This window comes from Elephas maximus, chromosome 3, assembly GCF_024166365.1.
Source record: "Elephas maximus indicus isolate mEleMax1 chromosome 3, mEleMax1 primary haplotype, whole genome shotgun sequence".
Lineage (NCBI taxonomy): Eukaryota > Metazoa > Chordata > Mammalia > Proboscidea > Elephantidae > Elephas > Elephas maximus.
Genome location: NC_064821.1, coordinates 84,228,961 through 84,255,431, shown reverse-complemented (window position 1 = coordinate 84,255,431; position 26,471 = coordinate 84,228,961). Strand labels below are relative to the sequence as shown.

Below are 26,471 nucleotides of genomic sequence, written 5' to 3'. Positions count from 1 at the left end.
ATTTATGTTTATTGTCTGTCTTCCTTTCCTAAATGTAAGCTCCTTGATGGCAGGAATTTTTGTTTTGTTCCCTTCTGTATCCCCAGAGCCTAGAATAGTACCTGGCATCATAGGTACTCAGTAAATATTAGTTGAATGACTGACTGAATTTCAACACTATAGCCTACCCAAATAGTTCATGGACCCCACCTTGCCTCCCAAACTCATTTCCTTAGTCTTCAACAGAACTCCTCTACTCAAAGTGGCTTTGCTTATACCTGCTTCTGTGTAAGCTTTCTCACTAATTTCCTCCAGTTCAAATTCTACACTTCAACTTAAGTCTCTTTTCCTTCTAGTGAAGCCTTCTCTGTCAGGCCCCTGGGCATGCCTGTACCCATCACACTGCTGCAAATGCAATAGTCTGCACATTTGAGCTCCTTGAGAGCAGTGAATGTGTCTAGTTCATTTCTATTTCTCAGTCTCTAAATTACAATTACACCTTACATGTTTGTTTAGGGTTACCTTGCACCACTCAGGATGCCCTGAACACTTAAGTATGCCATCTAGGTATCAAAACAAGTACCTGCTCATATGAGACTGAGTTCTGCCGCATACCTCTTATCCAACAATTTCTGAGTCCCTCCTATGTACTGAGCGCTGTACTGTACTTACAGAGACAGAGATACACAGGACCTGGTCCCAACTCTTGAGCAGCTCAAAGCCTAACAAAGGGAACAGGCACATAAAGCTGTAAGTGTAGCGTATGCTTGCATATACAAAGCGCTATGGAAACACAAAGGAGAGAACAATTAATTTTGTCTGGAAAAGAAGGAGGAAGACCAGGGCTTTTCTCTAGAAAAGAAACACATCTGAGCTGGCCTCAAAGGATAAGCAGGTGGGCAGAAGATGGAATTCCAAGCAAAAGAGAGGAAAAGACATGATCTATTTGGTGAATGAGAAGTAGTCCTGAATGACTGGATTATGGGGTGCTCACGTGGGGACTGTGGCCAGAAAAGGCTGCAAAGGAAGATTGGGTCTGTCTGTGTAGGGCCTTCAGTGTCATAATGAGGAATAGGGACTTTGTCTAGTAGGCAACACAGAACCCCGGGAGGGTTTTTTGAGCAAGGGACTTGTGATGTGATGGATCACTTTTGTGTGCCCTTTCTGGCCACGGTCTTGTAACTCCCACCCAAGTGACTGGGTGGGACTGTGCAGATACGGTAATTGTGGCCCACCAAAGGGATTGGTCAGTTTTGCCATCCTGCTGGGCTTGAAATAAGCCACCCCAGGAGTGGGAAAGAGAGCCCACGACTACCAAGGAAGAACAGCCAGGAGCCAGCATGTCCTTTGGATTAAGGATCCCCCCGCCCCAAGAAGCTCCTGGCACCAGAAGACAGAGAGAGAGAAAACTGTAACACTAAGGGCAGCAAGAAGTGACAGCAGAGACCTGGCGGCAGAGACTTGAAAGCAGGAGATGGCACAATAGGCTTCCCGGCCCATGAGGAGGGAAAGCTGAATGCCTTTGGAAAGGGGCCTAGGGCCAGGGAGAGGCACACCTCCGAGCACGGCTGGGAAGAGGCTGTCCTGGTGGAAGAACTGTATCCTTGGGTGTTCCTCAGCCTGAATTGTAACCTTTACTTCCCTAGTAAACCCCATAATCATGAGTATGGTCTGTGAGTTCTGTGTGGCCATTGCAATGAATTGTCAAACCCAGCAGAAAAGTAAAGAGTGCGGTGGGAGGGACGGTTGGTGTCAGAATTGGTAAAGACGGCGGAGAGAGGAGGCATGTCTGACCCCCACGTCATAGGAATCAGCCTTGGGCTGTTGATCTTGATTGTTCTTCACCCTTGTGAAGTTAGAGGAGGTCAGACACCGCTCCCACACCATTTTTACAGGAGTAACAAGAATAGATCCATGTTTCAGGGAAGTGATTCCAAAAAAGAAAAGAGAATGCACTGGCAGTGGAGTTAGGGAAACCAGAGTCAGGAGCTGGCTGCAACAGTCCAGGGAAGAGATGATAAGGGTCTGATGAAAGCAAGGACTGGTGAGGAGGCAGAGGTGAGAACTACACTGGGAGCTCTTCACGGATGAGCTCCATTCCTCCAAGCAGCACTGCTGGTGGTATGACGACAGTCTTGCTGGAGCAGAGCTGCAGGAGAGCTGCACTCACCCCGGTGTCCACGCGTGCTCTTCACCACCACCGGGTAGCCCAGGGGCTCGGCTTCATCAATCATTTTTGAAAAGTCTTCATGCCCACCTGCCAAGAAAAGGTGAAGGTCAGTGATGGTAAGGCTGATGTCAGGGAGAGGTCAGCCCAGCACTGCCCCTCTGTGGGAATTCTTGTGAGGCTTCATGTTTCTCTGATTAAAGTGATTCAAACTCATTCAACCCAACCACATGTATGTATCATGCACCTGTAATGTAAAAGGTTGGGGCAGGGATATGAAGGAAATCAACAATTTATCAAATATCTTCTATGTGGTAAAGGCTTCGTGGGCTCTAGTTCAAGTAATCCTCATAACAATCCGATAGGTAGGGGTTTTTTCCCTTTTAATAACTATGGTAGGCAGAATTCTAAATGGCTCCAAGATTCCTACTCCCTGGTATATAAAACCGAAAAACCAAACCCATGCCGTCAAGTTGATTCCGACTCATAGCAACCCTATAGGACAGAGCAGAGCTGCCCCATAGAGTTTCCAAGGAGCAACTGGTGGATTCGAACTGCCAGCCGTTTGGTTAGCAGCTGTAGCACTTAACCACCATGCCACCAGGATTTCTTCTGGTATATATGCCCTGTATAATCCCCTCCCCTTTACTGTAAGAAGAACCAGTGACTATGATGGGATAGCATTCCCATGATTCAGATATTAATCAGTTGATTTTGAGTTAATCAAAAGGGAGATTATCCTGGGTGAGCTTGACCTAATCAGGCAAACCCTTAACAAGAAGGTGATGCATCAGAGAGACTTATGCTGGTCTTGAAGGAGCACACTGCCATGTTGTAGAGAGGGCATGTGGCAGGGAATGGTGGGCAGCCTCTAGAAGCCAGGAATGGCCTATGGCTGACAGCCAGCAAGAAAGTGGGGGCCTCAGACCTACAACCAAAAGGACTGAGTTTTGCCAACAAATGGTGAGCCTGAAAGAGGACTCCATCCCTTAGATGAGACTGTAGCCCCACACCTTTATTTCAGCCTTGTGAGACCTGAGCAGAGAACTCAGCTATGCCATGGCCAGACTTCTGACCCACAGAAACTGTGAGGCAATGAAAGGGCATTGTTTTAAGTCACTAAGTTGGTGGTAACTTGTGACGCAGCAATAGAAAACGAATACCCCAAGCCTGGGGGTTCATCTCACTCAAAGTTAAGGTATGGCTATAAAGCTTGAAGTGGCTCCAACACACCCCTTTAAGCCTTAATTTAAAAAATGCGAATAATAATGTATACAAAAAATCTTTCTACATTATTTCATAAACTTCCTTGATTTCCTAAGTGTTGAGTATAACCTTTTCTTGATAATTTAGGGTTAATGTCATGGACACTAATAACCGTACCATAATGCCCTCAGAGCCTACATTTGCCCTTCATTTAATGGCACCAACCTATTGTGCTTTTTGGTTCATGGACCAGGTTTTAATGGTTTGCCATCTTCCTTGCTGTCAGTTTGCCAACTAATACTTCTGACTGTTGTCAGTATGGGGCAGGAAACTTTCCTCCTGCTTCTCCGCGCTACGGGCTTAAAACACTAAAACTCACTTGTGAAATGATTTTCCAGCACAGGAACAACTAGATTCCAGATGAGGAGCTGAGGGCTCTAAGTGAATGAGGTTTGGTGTTGCTGAGGTTGTGACACATTATTTGGGTTGCTCAGAAGTTCTTTGGCCTACTTTCTAGTTCTCAAAAATGTGCTGGATAGATGAGTTTTGTGTATATTGTGGTGTATCAGTTTTCTATTGCTACTGTAACAAGCTACCACCAATTCGGTGACTTCAAACAGCATGAATTTATGATCTCACAGTTCTGCAGGTTAGAAGTTTGACACAGATCTCACTGGGCTAAAATCTAGGTCTCAGCAGGACTGCATTCCTTTCTGGAGACTGTTTTCTTGCCTATTTCAGCTTCTGCAGGTTACCTGTGTTCCTTGGCTCACCGCCCCCTTCCTCCGCCTTCAAAGCCAACAGTGGCAAGTAGATCCTTCTCACTTTGCATTATCCTGACCATCTGTAGTCACATCTCCCTCTGACTCTGTTCTACTCCGTCTTCTACTTTCAAGGTACTATATTGGGGCCACCCAGATAATCTAGGATAATCTTCCTATTTTAAGGTCAGCTGATTAGCAACCTTAATTCCATCTGGAACCTTAATCCCTTTTTGCCATATAACCTAGCATATTCATAGGTTCTAGAGATTAGACTCTGAGTTTGGTTTTTTGTTAGAGATTAGAGTGTGGGATATTTGGGGCCCATTACTCTGCTTACCAAAGGTGGTATGGTAGTTCATCAATTTTTGCAAACCAAAACACTTCTGGAATACTAACAAGACCTGTCCTGTTCACGAAAGTACAAAAAAAACCCCTCCCCCCCAAAAAAAGGCAAGAGGGAAAACAGGAAAAAAAGACACGAAGAGGGAAGTGTAGATAACATAGGCGTCTTCATGAAGAAGACATTTTATAAGAAATGAACTCCAAACTTCCTGACATTCTACCAATAAATTTAATTCCTCTTAGAGTCAGTCTTTTTTCCTTCCTTTATCATCCGTGGAAAGAGAGGTCCGTCCTATCTAAACCCATTCCTGCACCTGTCCTTTTAACCTTTCCACTTTCACCTCCTTAGGGATCTTGCACCATTAAGTGTCCTCTCTCTGCTCTAACTTCAACCTCCCGGCCCCTAATTTCATCAGCATTTAAACATGCTCACTTCTCTCCCATCTTAAATGCCTGTTCCTTGACTCTACATCATCCTGTAACTACAACTTTACATCTCTACAACCAAGCTACTTGAAAGTTATATAAGCCTACTGTTCCCATTTCCTCAACTCACATTCACTTCCTAACCATGACAATTTGGCTTCTATTCCCATCACTAAACTGAAGCTACATTCACTATGGCCCCATTAAACTCTCTGTTCCAAAATCCAGCGTTTATGTCTCAGTGCTTATGTTAATTTTCCTTTCAATATCATATAACACTTTTGGTTATACTATCCTTGGAATGTCCTCTCCATTGGCTTCTATGATCTCTCTTCTGACCTCTCTGATTGCTCGTACTTAGTCTCTTTTATAGGGTCCTCTTCTCTACCCATTCCTTAAAGCATTCCATCTTAAGCCCTGTTTTCTTTTCATTTTTCATATTCTCCATGAATAATCTCATCCAATTCTTGTGATTTCACTTAACATAATGAATGCTCCCAAATCCAGTACCCTAGTCTGTGCATCTTTTAGGAGCTCCAGATCCATTTTTATCTGCAACCCATTGAATATTCACTTGCATACACTACAAGCAGAACATGTCCCAAACTGAAATCATCTCTCCCCAAAAATCTCCTGCCTCCTACCCACCAATCTGTTTCTTCCCTCTCATATTTCTAGTCTCAGTGAATGTTTGCTTTAATACTATCCATCTGCTGCCTAAGCCAGAAACGAGAGTCATCCTTGATTCCTCTCCATACTCTTAATATCCAGTCAATCATCATGTCCTATTATTTCTACCTTCCTCATAATTCCTTAATCTGTTCACTTTTCTTCATTTTACAATGGCCACCTTAGTTTAGACAATCATTGCTCACTTGGGTTATTTGAAAAGCCTCCTCACTACTTATCCTGTCTCTACTCTGCCCTTGTCTACTCTCTTCTCCATAGTGTAGCCAGAGTGATCTTCTGAACTTTAACTCTGATCAGGCCACCTCCCTGCTTAAGGCCCCCAATAACTTCCTATCACTCTCAGGATTAACCCTAATCTCCTTCACATGATGTATAACGCTCCTTCTTATCTTTCCAGCCTTATACCACAACTCCCTCTCCTCATTTACAAACTGCTTGGATTACCATGTTAGGTCACGTAGGTCTCTGTATATGCTGCTCTTTGCTTAGACTGCTCCCCCCCCCCCTTATTTATCTGCATAATTTCAGTTAGTTTAGATGTTATCTCTATTTGAAAGCCTTCCTCAATGTTTTCTAAACTGTTTTGTTGGCTCTCCAATGTACCCCTGTACCACCTTGCACTAACTCTAATGGCATTTACTACAGTGCACTGAAATTGCCTGTTAACTTGTTGTCTTCTGGATCTGATGAATTGGAAATGCCTTGAGGGCAGGACTCTCTTACTGCTATAGCCCCAGTGCCTAGTAGAGTGGTTGGCACACAGTGTGTACCTGATAAATAGTTACTGAATGAATTACAGAAAGAATCAAAAGTATTTCAGACAGAGAGAATGGCCATGGTACGGACCCAAGATGCTGAATCATCTAAAATGAAAAGCAACAAGAGATACTAGAAGGTTTCTGCGGAGATAAAACATAGAGATGCAGAAGGCTGGGAAAGATAAGTTCCGACTCTGTTTTAAGGAGACTCACCATAGGAGAATGTGTCTGGCATGGGGACTCCATGTCCAGCCAACTCTTGGAATGTCCAGAATTTGTTGATGCAGTTTAAAATGCTCTGTGGGCGGTTGACTAAGCGGCAGCCCAGCTTCTCCAGGTGTCTCAAGACAGTGATGTCACTGTCTGACTGCACAGAGGGTGTGGACACCCGCACAAGTACAACGTCTGGGAAAGTGGTGAGTGCCTTCTGGTTCAGCTGCAGACCTGCAACCGAAGGACAAAAGTGAGCTCTGTGCTTGCCATAGTTTAGTCCCAACAGATTCCTCAACACAAAACCTAGCAGGAAGATAAACTTGAAAATGGACACCTGGATATCCTGTTGACTCTACAGTCAACCCTGTACTCCAAACAAATGGGCAGAGCATGATTATGAGGAAACATAAAGGATTGGACAGAAAAAAAAAAAAAAAGCAGCATATCAAGAGTAATCCAAGGTAGAAGAATCCACAGGAGATAACACAGTCCAATGCCTTCCTTCCATATAGTACTAGTATGACCTCAAAGTGTAGGTTAGGAGGCTGAAGGCTTAACTAAAAGGAAACAGTATAGATCACTAAGGAACCCCTAAGGCCCTTTTATGACTTAACCTTAAAGAGTCTATCTAACTGAATATTATGAAACCATTTATATTGTTTTTATAAACATTTTATAATAAATGTAAATATTAAGTGAAAAAGGATACAAAATTAGAAATAATGCATTATGATCTCAATGATCTAAATAGATACACATTAGAAAAAGCTGAAAGGAAAATATACCAACATTTTAACAGTGGATAAAGAATTATACGTGATTCCTTTTGTATATTTCCTACTTATCTGTATTTAAGTACAAATTAACTTTATCATAATAATAATTTAAAAATCCATCTACTGAAAATCAATTCATTAATAAACATTTCAGAATGCATCCAAAGACATGCTCACAAGACCCATGTAGTGAAAGGACTTGAATTGGTATTCTACTGGGTGAGCTGGGAGTATTAGCTTAAAGTGAAGACAGAGGAACAGGAACATGGTCTCCAAATATTGGAAGGGCTTCCATGCAGAAGAATTATTTGGTTTGTCCTCTATGATTCTAAGAGATAGAGCTATCTGTAAGAGCATTACTTTGTCTGCCTTCTTCATTGCTGTATCCCCAGCCCCTAGAACAGTACCCGGTGCGCGTGGTAGGCACTTGATATTTATTGAGTTGAGCACAAGCTACAGGGAGACAGACTTGGATTCCGCGAAAGGGAATCTTTTCCACTGCCTTAGGATGTAATGGGCCTAGGCTCACTGATCACTTGAGGACAGTCTAGAGGCATTCCACGGTCAGATGGGCTCACAGCAACCTCTTTGGCCCCTGGCGACCCCTACATTCTATGGTTTGTATTACTCTAGGCATCTATGATATACATCTATAATGTACCCAGCATTTGGAGATAGAATGATGGAGACAGGAAATGGGATGGGTAGGGCAATGAGAATTGAGTTCAGGAAGGTACTTGGTCTCCCTTGCTGTTGCTGTTGTTAGTTGTCATCGAGTCGATTCCAACTCATGGCGATTTCACGTGTACAGACTAGAACCGCTGCACAGAATCTTCAAGGCTTTGACTTTTTGAAAGTAGATCACCAGGCCTATCTTCAGAGGTGCATCTGGGTGGGTTCGAACCACCAACCTTTCTGCCTAGTAGTTGCGCACTTAACCACTTGCACCTTATGAGCCTTAAATTAAAGGAATCTCTAAAGTACCCTTAAAGAAACCCTTTAAAGCCCAATTTTCAGAATGACCTTATAGTCCTCAACCTAAAGCACCTTCTGTTTCATAACTGATAGTATACCATATAACCATTTAATTCTAAGAAAACAAAAGATACTAATGAAGTTACAATTTTTCCATTGCGAAATGGATAACATCAATATATAAGTTCTAAAAAATAAAAATACACAAAAACTCCCACAAAAACAAAATAAAAACCCACTACTATACTGTTCTAAGTTGTACACTTTCCCCTCATTTCTAAGAGATGTTTCATCGACTGAAAAAGAGGGGGAGGATAGGTGCAATCATTTGGACAAATCGTTTTCAGTACTTCTGCTCATAGTGTCAACCCAAGGAACTGGAACATAATTCTCATCTTCACTTTGCCTTCAGAAAACAGTATCATTTATACAAGCTTTTATTATTCTTTGAAAAATTCCTTTACTACTCACAGCTTCTGGGAAAAAATATGAAAGGAAGGAAAAAGCAAACCCCATGTAGTAGTCTCAGAATTGCTAAGAAATAAAAGTATTCAAATTGGTGAAAACTGTTAGTAAATACAGAATACTCGGAAAAAGCAATAGCTCAGGACAATATTACATAATGAGATAAATTACACAAAAATGCTTTAAAAACTATAAATCCTATACATATGTAAGGCACTGGCATTGTTACTACACAGACATTCCATTATGGAAGGTAGGATAATTTATGGAGGTTTTCACCACCTGATGAGAAAAATGGCTTTGCAACAGAAAAGTGACCTAGGGAAATGAGAAGCAGCTGAAACGTCTGGCTTTTAAATCCCAACATAAGACCACAGACAAACAGTTAAACTTCTACATGAGAAAAAAAGAATTCAATCATTTCTGAAAATACCAACAACAAGTGGACAGAGACAGCTCAGCCTCAACGAGCAGATTCACACAGACCTAGAAAATCTTACCAGGACTGCATCTCTCTTCTCCAAAGGTAAATCTTTGGGCCTGGCTCATTCCAACTGAGGCCTTTAATAAATGAAGAATGGAATGGGTTGAAGTGTAGCCTGAAAGGCTATACCAAGCAATTAGACAGATTTGATCTCTGACTCTGTGCCGGTTGTCCAGCCCTGTGCAGAGAGGGACATGGCAGGTTTAAGGATACGCCAGCAGAACCGATTACATATTTGCCCACTGATATTGCTGCTATGGGCAACTTAACTTGCACCCTATTAATTCCTGTTCCCTCAACCTCCACATTTCTAGATATAGTAGAAAAGAGTTTGCCACTCACCATGGCCTCCGTGGGAACAGCAGTTCCAGGCAGCTATGGCCAAGGACTTGAGTTTAAGGCTGGCCATGGGCAAACCTGTCAGTGAATTCTGAGGCCTTTAACAACTGAAGTAATCTCTGCTCCCTCTCCCCATTAAGATCTCCTCTCAGGAAAGGACCTGATAAAGAGGGGGAGCTTAACAGTGTCACTCTTCCCAGGATGCTTAACATTTCCACTACAACCTAAAGACCTCAAGCCAAGGGAATGAAGAGTTGATGGCAGAACATCAGGGAGGGTAGGGCCCTGCTTGGCTGGCGGTGGATGGAAGGAAAGCCCTCAACAATGAAGTTCTTGCCCTACATACCAAGGAACCTCATGTGATTAAATGCCCTAGTGCTTAGGGTCATTACCTTGACCAAAAACAAAGGAAAAAAGTACATTCTCCTTTTTTCACCAGGGACAGAAAATTAGGTAAGTACAATTGTGCTAAGAAGGAAAGAGGGAAGGGGGAGGGAAGAAAGGAAGGGGTGAGAAAGAAAGGAAGGAACAAAGAAAGAGGGAAAGGAGAAAAATGCAGAGATAATTGGGGTCTCCCAGACTTCAAGACTGGGATTGAGATTTACTATTTATCCTCAAACTGTTTTTTTTTTTCCCCACTAAAATGATCAATCTGTCCTCAAGGAGGTCAATTAAGATAGTAGCAGAAAAAAGATCAGACCCCAAACTGGACAGTACAATAACCAATAGCCAACCTAGTCTAAATCAGTATTTTGAAACCAACACAATATTTTGTCCAAATTACTTTAAAAAGAATAATCTACTTTCATGGGTAATTGTGTTCTAATTTCTTTTTTAACTATTCATATTTGGAAATATTTTAATCCATTAAAAACAACATTAAAAAATGGGATAATTTTTCCCAAAGAATTGAGTCTTTTTTTTTTCTAACCCACATATTGGATTGTTGTTGTTGTTAGGTGCTGTCAAGTCACTCTGACTCATAGCAACCCTATGTACAACAGAACAGAACACTATGCAGTCCTGTGCCATCCTCACAATTGTTGCTATATTTGAGTCCATTGTTGTAGCCACTGTGTCAATCCATCTCACTGAGGGTCTTCCTCTTTTTTACTGACCCTCTGCTTTACCAAGCATGATGTCCTTCACCAGAGACTGGTTCCACCTGACAACATGTCCAAAGTACATAAGACGAAGTCTCTCCATCCTTTCTTCTAAGGAGCGTTCTGGCTGCACTTCTTCCGAGACAGATTTGTTCACTCTTCTGGCAGCCCATGGTATATTCAATATTCTTCACCAAAGCCATAATTCAAAGGCATCAATTCTTCTTTGGTCCTCCTTATTCATTGTCTAGCTTTCCCATGCATATGAGGCAACTGAAAATATCATGCCCTGGGTTAAGTTAAGTTAAATGCTACAAAACTAGATTTTAGCACTTGTGTGTGCAATAGTTAATGTCTTAGGCTGGGTTCTCTAGAGAAGCAAAACCAGCAAAGCATATGTATATATAGAAAGAGAGAGAGAGGTTTATCTCAAGGAAATGGCTCATGCAGTTGTGGAGGCTGGCAAGTCCCAAATCCCTGGGTCGGGCATCAGGCTGGAGGCTGCTCCTGACTCATGAGGTTGCAGGGCTTGACAAACCCAAAATCGGCAGGTCAGATGGCAGACTGCTGGCTCAAGTCCCAAGAACCAGAGGTCAGATGGATGCAGGATCCAGAGCAAGAGAGCTTTGACAGAGCATCCATATATATTGAATGTAGGCCACACCCTTAAGGAAACTCCCCACACTCAGATACTTGAGTAAGGGTGTGACTTGAGTGAGGGTGTGACTTGAGTGAGGGTGTGACTAGAGAGTGTGACTTGAGTAAGGGTGTGACTCAAGATGCATCCCACACTAATCCTACTCATTAACATATAGACATTAGGATTTACAACACATAAAATGGAGGATGATTACATAATATTACAAAATGGAAGATGATTACATAATACTGGGAATCATGGCCTAGCCAAGTTGACACATAACAGTAACCATCACAGCTAAGAAATGTACTTTATAATAAAGGATGGAGAAATAGCTTTAGAAAATATTATTGGAAAGTAGAGCTCTAAAAATTAAAAACTGTTCTCAATCATCATACCAATAGAGCTGGAGGTAGAAGCACAGATAACTACAGTAATTCAGATTTGAGTTCAGCCAGCATTTTTACTGAGCATCTGTTATATTTTAGGCACTTTGCTAAGAACTTTCACATACATTATCTCATTTAAAGTAGTCTCATAATATGGTTCCCTGGAAGAGATTTGACTGTAAATGTCTTTGTATTTACATGAAGCTGATACGTAACATGTCATCACCCTCCCCACCTGTGCATATGTAGCACTCACTGATGTGTGCATACACATACATCCCCAGCTTTGCAAGACTAAACTGGTTTCTAGAATTCTAGGAAAAAACCTCCATGTACTAAGAAAGCAGCAGAAATAAGAAAACAGCAAGAAACCATAGCATGAAAGCCAAGGACCTTACTTATGGCGGATTTTTAAACGGTTACATTGTTGAAAGATCATGTAACAGTGGCTGGTAGTGAAGTTCTAAGAGTTGTCATAAAGGAATCAATAATATAAACCAAGTGGATAATCCATTTAGCACTCCACATCATCTTCTTGTGTTACGAGGAAGATCTGTCATCTGAAACAGGAGCTGCTGCTTCTCTATGACTGTCAGGGTTTACCTTTGTTTTTTCTACTCTGCCTCCTCCCCCTCATTTTCTTATAAGGAAGTTATTTTTAGTCTTAACATGTAGACGCTATTGCCACTCCTCTTCCCCTTTTTAAAGTTCTTTGCTACAGTGCCCTAAGAAATCTCACCTTCACCTCATTAAAACCCACAGTCATTATGTGGGCACCTTCTCTTCCCATCAACTGCTATTTTGAAGTGATTTAATTCAATTCAACCTTTACTGAACTTTTGGTATGAGTTAGACACTATTAAGCAGGATGGGGGAATACAAAGAGGAACTAGGCAGTCTCTGCCCTCCAGGGGCTTAAAGTTTCCTCGTGGGGAAAAATACACATACAACTTAAATATTCATTCATTTGTTCATTCAACACATTTATTGCTTCACGTAGTCATTCAACAAACACGTAGCATCGACTTTGTGCCAAGCCCAGTGATAGTTTGGGTTTCCCCAGGAGCACACCCTGAGGCAAGGATTTAAGTGCGAGTAGTTTATCTGAGTGAAAAAAAACAGTATCCCTGGAAGTTAAGCAGACAACACACAACTGTTATTAATGCCATTAACGCTCTGTGTGGAGCAACTAGATATTAAGAAGAGTTTATCAGTCTAGTTGGGGCAGGGAGTTGGGGGGAGGTGAGTGATTATAACACAATGTGGTAAGAGCTGTAACAGGCATATTAACAGGAGGGAGCAGTTAGGGTGATTATCTCTACCTGGGGAGACAGAATCAAGGCAAGTTTCAGAGAGGAGATGTTGTATCATAGTGCCTCTGGGCTCTGAAGAAATGTGTAAAACTAACAAATGCATAATGTCTACCTCTCAGAAACAAATGGATGGTAAAGCCATGGCAATCTTATAAGTACTGAGCTCAAGATCATCTCAGGGCTAAAGTAAGTGTTTGGAGAGACATTTCGAGAAGTTGCGACCCCATGAGGTAAAAGGCAGTATTGCAAAGTAGATAAAGTACTGCCCTTCAAGTCAGAAGACCTGATTCTTAACAGCTTGGCATATGTTATGGACTGAATTGTGTCCCTCCCCGCCCCTAACCCCAAATACGCGTTGAAATCCTGGTTCTTGTAGCTGTGGATATAATTCTATTTGGAAAAAGGGTTTTCTTTATTATATTAATGAGATCATACAAGAGTGGACTGGATCCTAAACCTAATCACTTCTAAATTATAAAAAGACCAGAATAGAGACAGACACACACACAATGTGGAAGACAGTGCCATTGAGGGTCGCCTAGAAGCCGGGGAACACCAAGAAATGAAAGAATGCCTGGGCTACCAACAAGGAAGGAATCAGCAGGGCCAGGACCTTGATTTGGACTTTTAGCCTCCAGAACTGCGGGAGGATGAATTTCTGTTCTTTAAAGCCACCCACTTGTGGTATTTGTGTTGCAGCAACACTAGGTAACCAAGACGGCAAGGCACAAAATCTCTCAGTTTCGTCTTTTGCAAAATGGAAAGATTCCAGAACTTTGCAAACCTTCCCTCCTCCCCACCTGCCTCACTAACACAATGTCTTGCAACTACCAAGACAAATCTCAGCATGTCCTTTATCCCTGTTCATGTCAGTCACATGAGTCCAGTCTGCAAGGCCATTACATGTCCCTGGATTCTAAACCCCATATAGCTCTGGCATCACCGTTTCTAATTCCACCTTTTACTCCTTCCCATCTCCACTGTGCCCTCTGGAGCCCACAGTCAATGGGTAGCAAATCTCCTTATCTTCAACCTTTTCAGTGAGTATTTCCTTCACCTTATTACTCTGAGTCCAGCTGAACCCTGGATCTTCCCTGATGATACTGCTTCCCTCTCTTACTGTGGCTCTTTTCTCTCCCTTACAACTCAGATTACTGGGCCTAGAGGTAGGAAAGATATCCTCCTTGTTCCCCATTGCTGCTTCCAGACTTTCTCCCCCCCTAAAACATGCAGCTTTGACTCTCATGTCATCAGACTACATTATATTCCTTGTTCAAGTCATCTTTGGACCCAGGGTTATGCCCCTCTGTCCTTTGTTAGCTTCTCACTCAACTGGCTCCCGTGTGGTCATAAATATAGGCGGTTTCAATATCCTCATGGATGATCCTTCCAAGGCCCTGGTCTCTCAGTTTCTGAATCTTTCTTCTAATGATCTTGTCCACCATCCCACTGCAGCCACCAGTGATATTCTAGACTTTTGCATTTGTCATAATTTCAATCTCCAGCCATCTTCTCCTAACTTTCCAGCTTACTCCCTCTAACACCCTAAATGCAACAGTACTTTGACCCCACCAGGAACTACCATGCATGGACTCTTCCACCTTTTCACTGTCCCTAACTCCCTTCATACTCTTACTTCCCTTCTTGCCCTATTTAAACTTCATGTTCAAGCACCCTAATCACTCTCTTGCATATACCCTCAAATCCCTGCACCTGTCTTGCTACATCATACTCACCCGGCTAAACCACAACCCCAATGAGAGATCCAACTCTCTGCCTACTTTGTATGCCCTCTGGCACAATGGACATGTCTGAAGAAAAATATACAAACCTGGGGACTTGTCTCAAGAGCACCTTTAATGCTACCTGGCAATCATATTTCTCTGGTCCATTCATTCTACCTCAGTCCTAGACAACTATTGCATACTTTCTCTTCTTGCCTCAAACCTTTACTACTTCCTCCCTTATCCTCACTCTCTCTTCCTATTTCAAGGAGAAAAATCAAAGCAATCAGAAAACTTCTACGAGCTTCCATTACCACACCACATTTACTCACCTACCTGGGCCTATTATATACAGGTAATCTCTGATATTATAATGGCTCAACTGTCTTTGCTCCTAGCTTAGGCCAACCCCTCCAAATATGCACTAGGTCCCAACCTCTCTCACCCACTCAAGGCACTGCTGTAGCAATTCACATCTTTCTTTGACATCATCAATTTTTCTATCTGGAACATTCATATCACATACAAACATGCACTTATTTCTCTCTTCTTAAAAAAAAGCCTCTCAACTCCATTTCCTCTTTGAGCTATCACCCCAGTTTTCACCTTCCCTTTACAACAAAACACCTGACAGTGTCTATACTCACTGTTTCCATCACTTCACTGAAACTGCTTGTATCAGGGTCACTAATGACCACCACATTGCTAAATCCAATGGTCAATTCTCATTCCTCATCTTACTTGATGTCATGGATCGACTTATGTCCCCCCAAAAATGTGTGTATCAGTTGGCTGGGCCATGATGCCCGGTATTGTGTGAAATTCCTATATGCTGTAAATCCTGCCTCTATGATGTTAATGAGGAGGGAATGGGCGGCAGTTGTGTCAGTGAGGCAGGACAAATCTACAAGATTGGACTGTCTTGAGGCAATCTCTTGAGATACATAAAAAAAAGAAGGAAGCAGAAAGACAGCGGGACCTCATACCACCAAGAAAGCAGTGCCGGGAGCAGGGCACGTCCTTTGGACCTGGGGTCCCTGGGCAGAGAAGCTCCTAGTCTGGGGGAAGACTGATGAGAAGGCTGACAGAGAGAGAAAGGCTTCCCCCAGAGCTGACACCCTGAATTTGGACTTAGCCTTCTTTACGGTGAGAAAATAAAATTCTCTTTGTTAAAACCATCCACTTGTGGTATTTCTGTTATAGCAGCACTAGATAACTAAGACATTTGATCTATTAGCAACATTCAACCTGGTCTAATCACATCTCCCTTCTTGAAGTCTTTCTCCACTTGGCTCCCAGGACACCGTGCTCTCCTCATTTTCTTCACTTCTCTAACATCTTCTCAGGGTTCTTTGCTGGCTCCTCCTTATTTTCCTGACTTCTAAGCACTGGAATGCCCCAGAGCTCAGTCCTTGGACCTCTATCTATAGTCACCCACTTGACCGGTGTCTGGAGATGCTCTGAATTGGTACCTCTAGGCCAGGCCTTGCCCCTGAATCCTAATCTCTGCAACAAACGGCTTACTTGACACTCCTACTTGGATGGTTCATGGGCATCTCAGACTGAGTTCTGAGACTGACCACCTATCCAAACCTACTCATCTCACATATTTTCAGTATCAGTAAATGGCAGTCTTTACTTACCCAGCTGCTCAAGCCAAAAAACCTGGCCCAAATTCTGACAGCTTTGCCTTCAAAATATATCCAGAATCCAGTCACTTTTTACCTCCTTCCCTGCTGTCCTTCTTGCCCAACCAACATCATCTCTCACCTGAATTGTAGCAATAACTTCCTAAATGATCCCTTGCTTCTACCCTTTCTCCCATCAATCTTTCCTCAACACATCAGCTAGAATCACCCCATGAAACACAAGACAGATCAGTTCACTCCTCTGCTCAAAGCCCTTCAATGGATTCCCTGCCCGTGAGATGAAAAGTCAAAGTCCTACAATAACCCACAGGTCCTATATGTCTATTCCCGTCCCCACTCCCATCTCTCTGACCTCTTCTTCTAATACTCGTCCCTTCATTCACTCTGCTCTGACCATACTGGCTTCCTTGTTATTCTCTCTTGCCTAAATTACTCTACTCCCAAATATTCAAATGGTCTGCTTCCTCACCTCCTTCAGGACTTTACTCAAAAACCACCTCAGCCACCTTATCTAAAATTGCATTCTCCTCTTCCACTCCTGACACTTTCTATCCCCCTTCCTGGCTCTTCTTCTCCTCAGTCCTCTTCACCGAACATACCATATATTTTACTTATCTTGTTTATAGTCTATCTCCCCCTCTGCCTGCTTTGTTCTGTTGCCTAGAACAGTACACTATACATAATAGACAGTCAGCAGATATTCGTGATTGAATGAATGGAAAAAAATGATGAGGGCAAGGACTATGTCTGCTTTTACTCTCCATTATCTCTCTAGTGCCTAGCACAGTGCCTGGCACAGAGTAGATACTCATAAATATTTGTTGAAATAAATAAATAACAGTGAATGAATAGGATTGTTGTGAAGATGAAGAGACATAGAAGATATTAAAGTATTAACAACAGAGTTACAGGAATGAAGACCCATAATTCCTGTTAGTTTCCCAATGAAAAGTAATTTAAATGTATCATTTTCTCATAGTGGAGTCTTGAGTTGCTTTTTAGTAGTAAAGGATCAGTAGAAATAGAGAGAATTTCAGATCAAGTTATAGGTTTGTGTTAAAATAGCATTGGTAGACCAAATAGGCAACACCTGCAGAAAGGGACAGGAAAACTGGATGGACACGGGGAACCCGGGGTGGAAAGAGGGAGTGTGCTGACACATTGCAGGGATTGCAACCAATATCACAAAACAACTTGCTAATAAATTTTTGAATGAGAAACTAATTTGTACTGTAAACTTTCACCTAAGGCACAATACAATTAAAAAAAAAACTATAAAAAAGTATTATTGTACAGAATGTCACTCATGAGTATTGTGCTCTTCAAAAAAAAAATCTATATGAGACCAAATGGACAATAGTTATCCTTGAAGCACGGATGAAAAGTTTGGAAAGAAGTGAGACTAAGTTAATGGGAGTGAAACAACTAGAATGGAAACGAGAATGTTAACACAGTGTGAAGAATGTAACCAGTGTCACTGAACATGATGTGTAGAAATTGGTGTATACAGTTTCACCAAAAATACAGTAAGAACAAAAACAGCGTTGTTAGCTGCCATCAAGTGAGCCCCTGACTCATGGCAACTCCATGCACAACGGAACAAAACTGCGGCCCAGTCCTGCATCATCCCCAGGATCAGCTGCAGATCAGACCATTGTCATCCATCGGCCCTTCAGTGGCTAATTTTCAGAACTAGATCACCAGGCCTTTCTTCCTAGTCCATCTTAGTCTGGAAGGTCCACCGAAACCTGCTCAGCATCATAGTTACACACAAGCCTCCACTGACAGATGGGTGGGCCGCACATGAGGTGCACTGGCTGGGACTAGAACCTAGGTCTCCCACACAGAAGGTGAGAATTCTACCACTGAGTCACCAATGCCTTATAAAACCCTACTAAGGTGAAGTCTTTCAGGGCAGTAGGTAGGGTATGCAGGGAAGGGGCTAGAGTCAGGTAAGGCTAGCACTGAAGTAACTGCTTGTCAGTGAACTACCTGGTGGTAAGAGAAGTGACAAGGACGTGTACAGTGGGTAGGGATGACATGGAAATCCCTGAGTGATGGTTGTACCCCCCTCCACCAGGCAAGTCTAACAAATACAGGAGAAGTACCATGGTAGCAGCAGCAGGTGGTTCAGCAATCTATGAGCAGGGCTTTGAGATGCTCTAAGGATCCCAGTGTATGGGTTCTAGAACACTACTTAACAAAGTTCATGAGGTCTCTCTAAAAACTAATGCTAAAAATATTCTCAGTCCCTGAGGCTAGTCTGTAGCTAAGAGTGGACCCATGTGGTAAAGTGTGTCCATTCAGCACTCACGTTAGTTGGGAAATATCATATGGTAGGTGCTTCTACTCATTCCCTGACCTTTTTCACTAGTGCTGTATAGTGGTATTATTCAGATCACAAAGTGTCAGATACAGGCTCTTAGAAGAACAAAGGTCAAAGACCTCTGTGAGACAAAAGTTAGCATGGTACATTTTCTGGCTACTATCATCTTGCACAGTAATGGAAGTTCATCCTTTCTCTGTGAGACCTTCTATTGTCTTCTGGCAGGCTGAGGTAGACCATTTCCTCATAGAAATTTAGTTAGGATCCTTCCCCTCTATCCCCGGCCACTTTAAAAAAAATCCTACTCACCTGATCATTGCTCAAAATCAAGTAAAAGGATCCCAGAACACTTCGATTTAAATAACTCAATCTATAAACTGCCATATGGTCACCAAGGTTTAGCTGTGACAATAAGGTAAAATGCTGAATCATTCTGCTCCCAAGAGGCCAATGTCACACCCTCATTTGTGGGTCAGGCTCATTTTATCTGAATTTGTGACTATACTTGTTTCTTGAGCCAGTCAATTACAGAGGCTTGTGGATAGTTAAAGGACTTAATTCTCACTGATGAATCTGTCCTCATATAATGACTCATCAGAAACACATTTATACATCCAGTCATGATCTCCCAAACACAGAAACTAATCACAGTCAAAGTCTCGTATACCTTTAAGGTACTTCACTCAGTCATCCAAGAAACATTAACTGATTAACTGAAGGCCTACTATGTGCTGTGCCAGTTATGCAGCACACATTTGAGGAATCCCCAGTCTTGGGGGCTGGGAGTGAGACAAGACTTGTAAATAGATAAATTACAATAAAATACGATAAAAGCCAGTTGCCATCAGGTTGATCCTAACTCATGACGATTACATGTTTTTCAGAGTAGAACTGTGCTCCACAGGATTTTCAGTGGCTGTGATTTTTTGAAAGTAGATTGCCAGGCCTTTCTTCCGAGGCACCTCTGAGTAGATTCAAACTGACAACCTTTTGGTTAGTAGCCAAGGGCTTAACCATTTGTGCCCCTAAAAAAACCAAACCCAGTGCCGTCGAGTCGGTTCCGACTCATAGCGACCCTGTAGGACAGAACAGAACTGCCCCATAGAGTTTCCACGGAGTGCCTGGAGGATTCAAACTGCCGACCCTTCGGTCAGCAGCTGTAGCACTTAACCACTATGCCACCAGGGTTTCCATTTGTGCCCCTAGGGACTCCTAAAATATGATGAAGTGTATTTTAAAAAGGTATGCATAATGTCATTTGGCAGCAGATGGAAGAGAGGGATTACTTAGGGTAGGGTTGAGAGCTCAAGAAAGCCTTTATAGACATAACACTTGAGCTGGATTCAAAGTTCACTATGTGGGAGAAGCTGGACCAGATGGGCATTTCAGGCAGAGGGAATTTCAGCATAATGCCCAGAGTGACAGAGGCTGGTGAAGTCAGTGTGGGCTGACACATGGAGTGGAGTGCAAGCGAGGAACATGGTGTAGAGTGCAAGACAGGGGCATGGAGTAGAGTGCAAGAAAAGAGACAGAAAGTGCTTGAACCAGAATTATTGAGTATTCGTTCTGTATCTCAGCCAGCAACAGGTGCCCAGACATCTTCTTCGTGTTTGTAAGAGTTCATATGTGAAAAGCACCTAGACCTATTCCTGGCACAGAACAGGCACTATATATATTTTGCTGTTATTATTATTATTATCTGCATTTTGGTGTCACATTCACCATCTTGTTCTCAGGGTTGAGAATAATTAATAAATATTTCTTGAATGAATGAAGAACTTGTGGTTTCTAAGGAAAATGGAGACGGATATGATTCTCATAATCCATCAGTAAGTTAAGGAGGAAAGATGTTTTCTGTAAGATCGCTTCAATTACCTGAAGGTCATTCCCTTCTCCCTAGTAGTCTCCCCACCCAAATCCATGCTGGGTAGGGTAGATTACCAATTACTATTAAGCATAATAATCATAAAACCTTTCATTTTTATAGAATTTTAAGCTTACATGTTTTATCTTGTTTAAAACAATTACGATCTTTAAATCCACAACTTTTAATCTCTTGTCTGAATCCTATTTCCAGATATAATCCCAGGATTTGGACTCCTACTAGCCTCCACAGAGGGAACCTCAGGATTGAACTAAAGCCACTGGCTGAGACACTGCTCATGCCTACTGCACACTGACTCCATCATATTCCTACTCCAATCCAAAGAAGGAGAAGAAAGGAGTATAATGAAGGTTTTGTAGAGGTGGTAACTTAATTTCCCAAACTATAAAATTATTCTGTAAAGGTGCTATCTAGACTCGATTTAATTCAATTCCATTCAATCCCACATTTACTGAGAAAGAAACTATAGATTGCAGATGCCTAAAGCATACTTCCACATCACTGGGCTGGGAATTAGGAGATCAGGGTTTGCTGCTAACTGGATGGGATGGTAGTCAGCAAGCAGCTTCATCTCTTTGGGCCTTAGGTTCTTCATTTGTAAAATGAAAAGGTTAGACTGAAAGATCTCGAAGTCCTTCCTGGCTCTAACATTCTGTAATTTTGAAGTGGGAAATAGCATTTATATCATTGTAATTATATATTTCTGTATTTTTGAAGACAGTAAATTCTGGAATTTTTTTCAGAGAAATATTTGCCTCAGCAAATTGCCCATTGTTTTCTATTGTTTGACTATCGAAGAAATTGGGAAAAACAGCTCACATGTTCATTCATTCAAAAATATTTACTGAGTGCCTAGTCTGGTGGTGTAGAGGTTAAGAGCTATAGCTGCTAACCAAAAGGTCAACAGTTCGAATCTACCAGAGGCTCCTTGGAAACTCTGTGGGGCAGTTCTACTCTGTCCTATAGGGTCACTATAAGTTGAAATCAACTCGACGGCAATGGTTTGGTTTAGTTTTTGCTTACTATGTGCAGACCACTATTCTAGTCACCATTATAGCACTGAACAAAGCAAACGAGGGTGCCCTTTTCATGGAACTCACTTTCTTGTGCTTTAATTAATCTACCCCCACAACAAATAAATCTTTTGGCTACTCTGGATGGCAGAAGTGATGACCTAATAGGTTTGTTTTATGTGTTGATATGTGGCTAACTCTGAACTAGCAAAAAATGAAAACTGCATTAAAAAAAAAAAAAAACTTGTTCCAATTTCTCCATGGATCAGGCAAACAGCTGTCTAAATTTTCTTAAAAAAGAAGTAACTCCTGATTTGTGAATAGACTGAGATACTTTCACACATGAATTCCAGTAAAGTTTTAAGACACTAAACAAAGGGGTTTAAGTGTTTCTGCAGCATTAGAATTTAATTCTCTCTCTTCTGGGCCCAGTGCTTTTTAAAATGGGGTTTTAGAAACAAAACAGCATTTTCCTACTCTTATACAGACTTAGTGATGGGTCTACAACAGGAACATTATACGAAATTTGGTTAGAGTGTAAAAAAAAAAATTACAAGCTGTTAAAAAGGAGAATGGGGAGGAGGAGGGAAAGGAGGAGAGGAAGGGCAAACAGACCGATCCTCAGGGTGGAAGGATATATATATGAAGTACTTGGTGATCTAGATCAGTAAATACAGCAGGTTATCCCATGTAAGTACAGTACTGAAACACAGAATTTTAGAGCTAGAGGAAACGTCACTCCTAGTTTTACAAAGAAGAAACTTGAGATTCAAAGACCTAGAGTGACTTGCCCAAAGCAAAATCAAAATACTTGTTAGCAACAAAGAATTCAAGTCTTCAGATTGCCTGTCCAGGAATCTAGTACTACATTAACTAACTGTGAAGGTTTTAGCACATCAAGGATAGGGAGTGGGTACCCTGTAAGCTTGAAAGATTCTATTTTAGACTAAATGTAAAACACTTAATGATTGGAATGTATTTCTACAACAGCTGTACAATCTGATATTACTTAGGAAGGATTTAGATACACTTAGGGATGAAAGGGAAAAACCCTGGTGGCGTAGTGGTTAAGTGCTACGGCTGTTAACCAAGAGGTCGGCAGTTCAAATCCGCCAGGGCTCCTTGGAAACTCTATGGGGCAGTTCTACTCTGTCCTATAGGGTCGCTATGAGTCGGAATCGACTCGACAGCAGTGGGTTTGGTTTTTTTTTTTTTAATGGACGAAAGATCTATAACAGAAAAGTGTCGAATTCAAAATTTCATTTGTAAGTAGCTTGTTCAGAATTCAGAACCCTTTTCCCCACCAAACAAAAGTAACGAATTATGCCTGTTTAACAAGGTGTAGTTGAAATATATGAATGTTATCCCACCAAGCACCCTAAACTGAACCTCTTGAGTGGCTGGATACCTCAAGCCAGAGGAAGATTCCTAAGTCTGGATCCCTAAGCCAGAGTCTGCTAATATTAAGAATAATTAAGAATATTCAAAAACACATTTAACCTTTTGAGGTCAGGGTCACAGATGATAACCAGGTCTTACCCAAAAAAGTTCCTGGACACAGCAGTGATCAGTGAGGTCAGAATGGTCTGTACCTAAAATCTTGGCTTTTCTGAAATTAGAATTCAACACTTTTAAAGGGAGGAGGATGAGTTTAAGAAAACCCATCCAAGGTCTACTCTTGCACCTAATTAAAAAAAAAAAAACTTGATAGCTGACTCCAATTGTTCTCAGATTTTTGCCAATATGTAGGTTGTTAGTTAGGGAATTATATTCTATGCAGTGCATTACTGATGCTTACACATTCCTGGAAAACTTTAAAAACACTGGATCTTAATGGCAATTTTGTAAATTTAGTGGGGGTTTCTATAAATCTCAGAGTCTGAAACGACAGGGTATCAACACAAGCAGAATTTGCAAATTTGGGGAGGCAGGTGATTCTCCTCGGACATCCAGGCGGCTTCAGGTGAATTTGAGTTTCTCACAAAACAAAGTGCCCCAAGTAAATCAAATTACATTCCACGTCTTGGCCCCAGGGCAGATGGTGATGGTCATGAAAGCTAACGAGGTTATGAGCTTTCCCCAATCCAAAGAGGGATTGCAGGGGGAGAGCTGCTGGCTTGGGGGACCCGAAAGAGACTTGGCTAAGGGAGGCCAGGGTGAGCGCGCCACCCGGCCGCCTCTCGGGGACGTTGGCGCGCCTCCCCGCCCGCCTGGGGCCCGCCTCGCTCACCGAGGTGGCCGCCGACGATGGTGACGGCGATCTGGTCCATGAGCACCGCCCGGAAGCGCACGTCCTGCTCGGAGCAGCGCTGCCGGAGGGCGCGCAGGATCTGCACTTGCGGGTAGTCCTCGCGGATCCGGCGGTCCGTCAGGAACCAGAGCTGGGAGCACATGGCGGCCGGAGCCGGCCCCCTTGGCGCCCCGGGCCGCTCCCTCGGGCGGGCGGACGGGCGGGCGGGCGGGCGGCCGGCCGGCGACCCCGGCGAGCGCGCGCCGTGGCTCCGCTCCCGCCGGTGCGCCAGGCACCTCTGCAGCCCTGACCCAGCGAATCTGCCCGGCCACTCAGCGCCGCCGCCGGCCCGGAGCCAGCCAATCAGCGCGCGGCGGCGGGCGCGGGTCGGCGGCGCGGCCAGCTGCAGAGGCGGCCCCCGCGGGCGGCGCCCGGGAGGGGCGGCGGGGCCCGGGCCTGCGGCGGCCCGAGGAGGGGCGGGGCGCGGGCGCCGCAGGCCGGCGGCGGCGAGGCTGCGGGGGGCACCCTGCGCCCTGCCCTGGACCCCCGGTGAACTGGCGCTGCCTGTCAGGGTGCGTCGGCCCGAGCGGTAGGGCCAGGGGCGGCGCCCCAGTGGAGCGGAGAGGTGTCAGGGCGGACGGACTGTCAGCAGCCGGCAGCGCGATGCGTCCCGAAGACGGTCTGGAGCATTGAGGGGTTGGGGGCAGGGCCGGGGCAGGGACTCAGGGACATTCCAAGGGGGACGGCCATGCTTAGAGAAGGTCGCGCGGTTAGGCCCCCAGCCGGACTCTCGGTCCCTGCAGGTCTTGAAAGGAGAGCGATTTCTCTGCCCAGATCCTGGCCTGAAGCCTCGGGCGTGGATGAATTGGGGTTTTATCCACCTCCCATTGAGATCGTTTGAAGGTGCATTTCTGAGGGTCTCAGAATTCCTTACACTGGACACCCTCTCTTGGCTTTCGGCAATTCTGAGTCTCCAGAACATGGATATGATAAAAAAACGACCTAATAGCCCTCGTAGTTTAAAGGACCACTGGCTGGTTTTCCCTCCTCCCACCCCCATCACCCCCAGGCCATACAACTGAGTCATCTTTTCACACCGTCCTTGGTCTTAGCCAATTGCAAATCCTGCCTGCAAAGTACTTTGTTTGAAGCCAGATTTTTCTTTCTAAAAGACTGCAGGACTGAAGCTAGCCATCTTTGGAGATTGCATTTGCTCTTCCAGCTCATTAAAATATATTGTTTTTTTTTTTTGGCTTTGAGAAGCAAGAGTCATTTCAAGGTGGACCCAGCAATGACAGCTTAAAAATGGAGTAGGATGTCTCAGGTAAGGTAAAAGCTTCATTTTAAATACTATGCCTGCATATACCCACTAGATGTGCGTTTGGAAAAGTTCCATATAAATGGAGTTTCAAAACTTAACTCCTTTTTCAGGCAATTCTCAGTGAATCCTTTTGTGTTGCAAAACATCTCTTCCTAACTAATGTGTTTTCTTAAAATGAGTAGCAGTAACCCATTTCCCTCTATAATAACTTTCAAAACTATCTTCTAATCACAGTTCAATTTGTATCCAGTTAGGAGATGGATGCACTTGTATAGGTGTAATGTTGTGCTATATCATTGAAATTCCTCAAGGACAGTGGTAGCTGCCCCAGGTATAGGTTGTTTTCTAAGGTGTATTATTTTGTGTAATATTTCTCCATAGATGATTCCTGAATTCAAATACAACCCTGACATATCCTAGCTTCAGCAATATGAAAGGATGCTATCTTGCCATCACCTGACACTCAATGTACCTAAAGTTATTCTTTTCTTCTCCCTCCCAGGTTCAACTAATTTAGACCATAAGGAAAATCCGTTATCTCAAGTAACAAGAAATCTTGTTACTTGAAGTAGAGCATCTTTAGGGTTAGCTAATGTAACAGCTCAATAACATTCTTTCCATTTTTTTTCACTCTGACATCACTAGGCTAGTACCCCTCATAGTCATGAGATGGCTGCCACAATTGCAGCTGACACATGCAAACACACAATGTCCAGCAGTAGAGAGACTGTTTCTTCCATATGTCTCTTTTTACCAGCAAGGAAACCCTTTCTCAGAAGCTCTCAAGCAGATTTCCCATAGTCTCATTGGCTAGAATCATATCACATGCCCATGTCTAAACCAGTCGCTGGCAAAGAGTAAAACACTGTTGTAAATGGCTTAAGTTAATTATGATCCACCCACTGTGGCTGAGAATTGGATTCCCTCCCCCAAGCACATGGCCATGTAAAAGTGGGTGAAAACTTGGACAAAACTGGGGTTCTCTTAGAAGGAATGAAGGAAGAAATAAATGTTGGGAAGACAAACAATGGTGTTTGATACAGATGGTAATAAGGCAAGTGTATACCAAAAGACCCATTACTATCTAATTGATTCTGACTCATAGTGACTCTATAGGACAGAGTAGAATTGCCCCACTTAGCTTCCAAGGCTGCGAATCTTTACCGAAGCAGACTGCCACATCTTCCTCCCACAGAGCAGCTGGTGGGTTTGAACTGCCAACCTTCTGGTTAGGAGCCAACAGCTTAACCACTGCACCACCAAGGCTCCTAAGGCAAGTCTAAGTTCTGATTTC

General features: G+C 43.1%; 1 protein-coding gene and 1 long non-coding RNA gene across 2 annotated transcripts in view; one reads left to right on the top strand and one right to left on the bottom strand.

Annotated features, from left to right (window-relative positions):
* RIMKLA (ribosomal modification protein rimK like family member A) overlaps nt 1-24,053 on the bottom strand; it is a 32,850-nt gene extending 8,797 nt beyond the window's left edge. The window contains exons 1-3 of the mRNA XM_049878988.1: nt 23,857-24,053; nt 6,546-6,776; nt 2,150-2,236 (exon numbers count right to left, since the gene is read on the bottom strand). Coding sequence (XP_049734945.1) covers nt 2,150-2,236; nt 6,546-6,776; nt 23,857-24,019 — 481 coding nt within the window. The 5' untranslated portion in view covers nt 24,020-24,053. The remainder of the gene's footprint in view (nt 1-2,149; nt 2,237-6,545; nt 6,777-23,856) is intronic.
* Nucleotides 24,054-24,341: 288 nt separating this feature from the next.
* Nucleotides 24,342-26,471, top strand: part of LOC126072987 (uncharacterized) — a 36,479-nt gene continuing 34,349 nt past the window's right edge. Inside the window, exons 1-2 of the long non-coding RNA XR_007516634.1 lie at nt 24,342-24,535; nt 25,120-25,180. This is a non-coding gene — a long non-coding RNA (uncharacterized LOC126072987). The remainder of the gene's footprint in view (nt 24,536-25,119; nt 25,181-26,471) is intronic.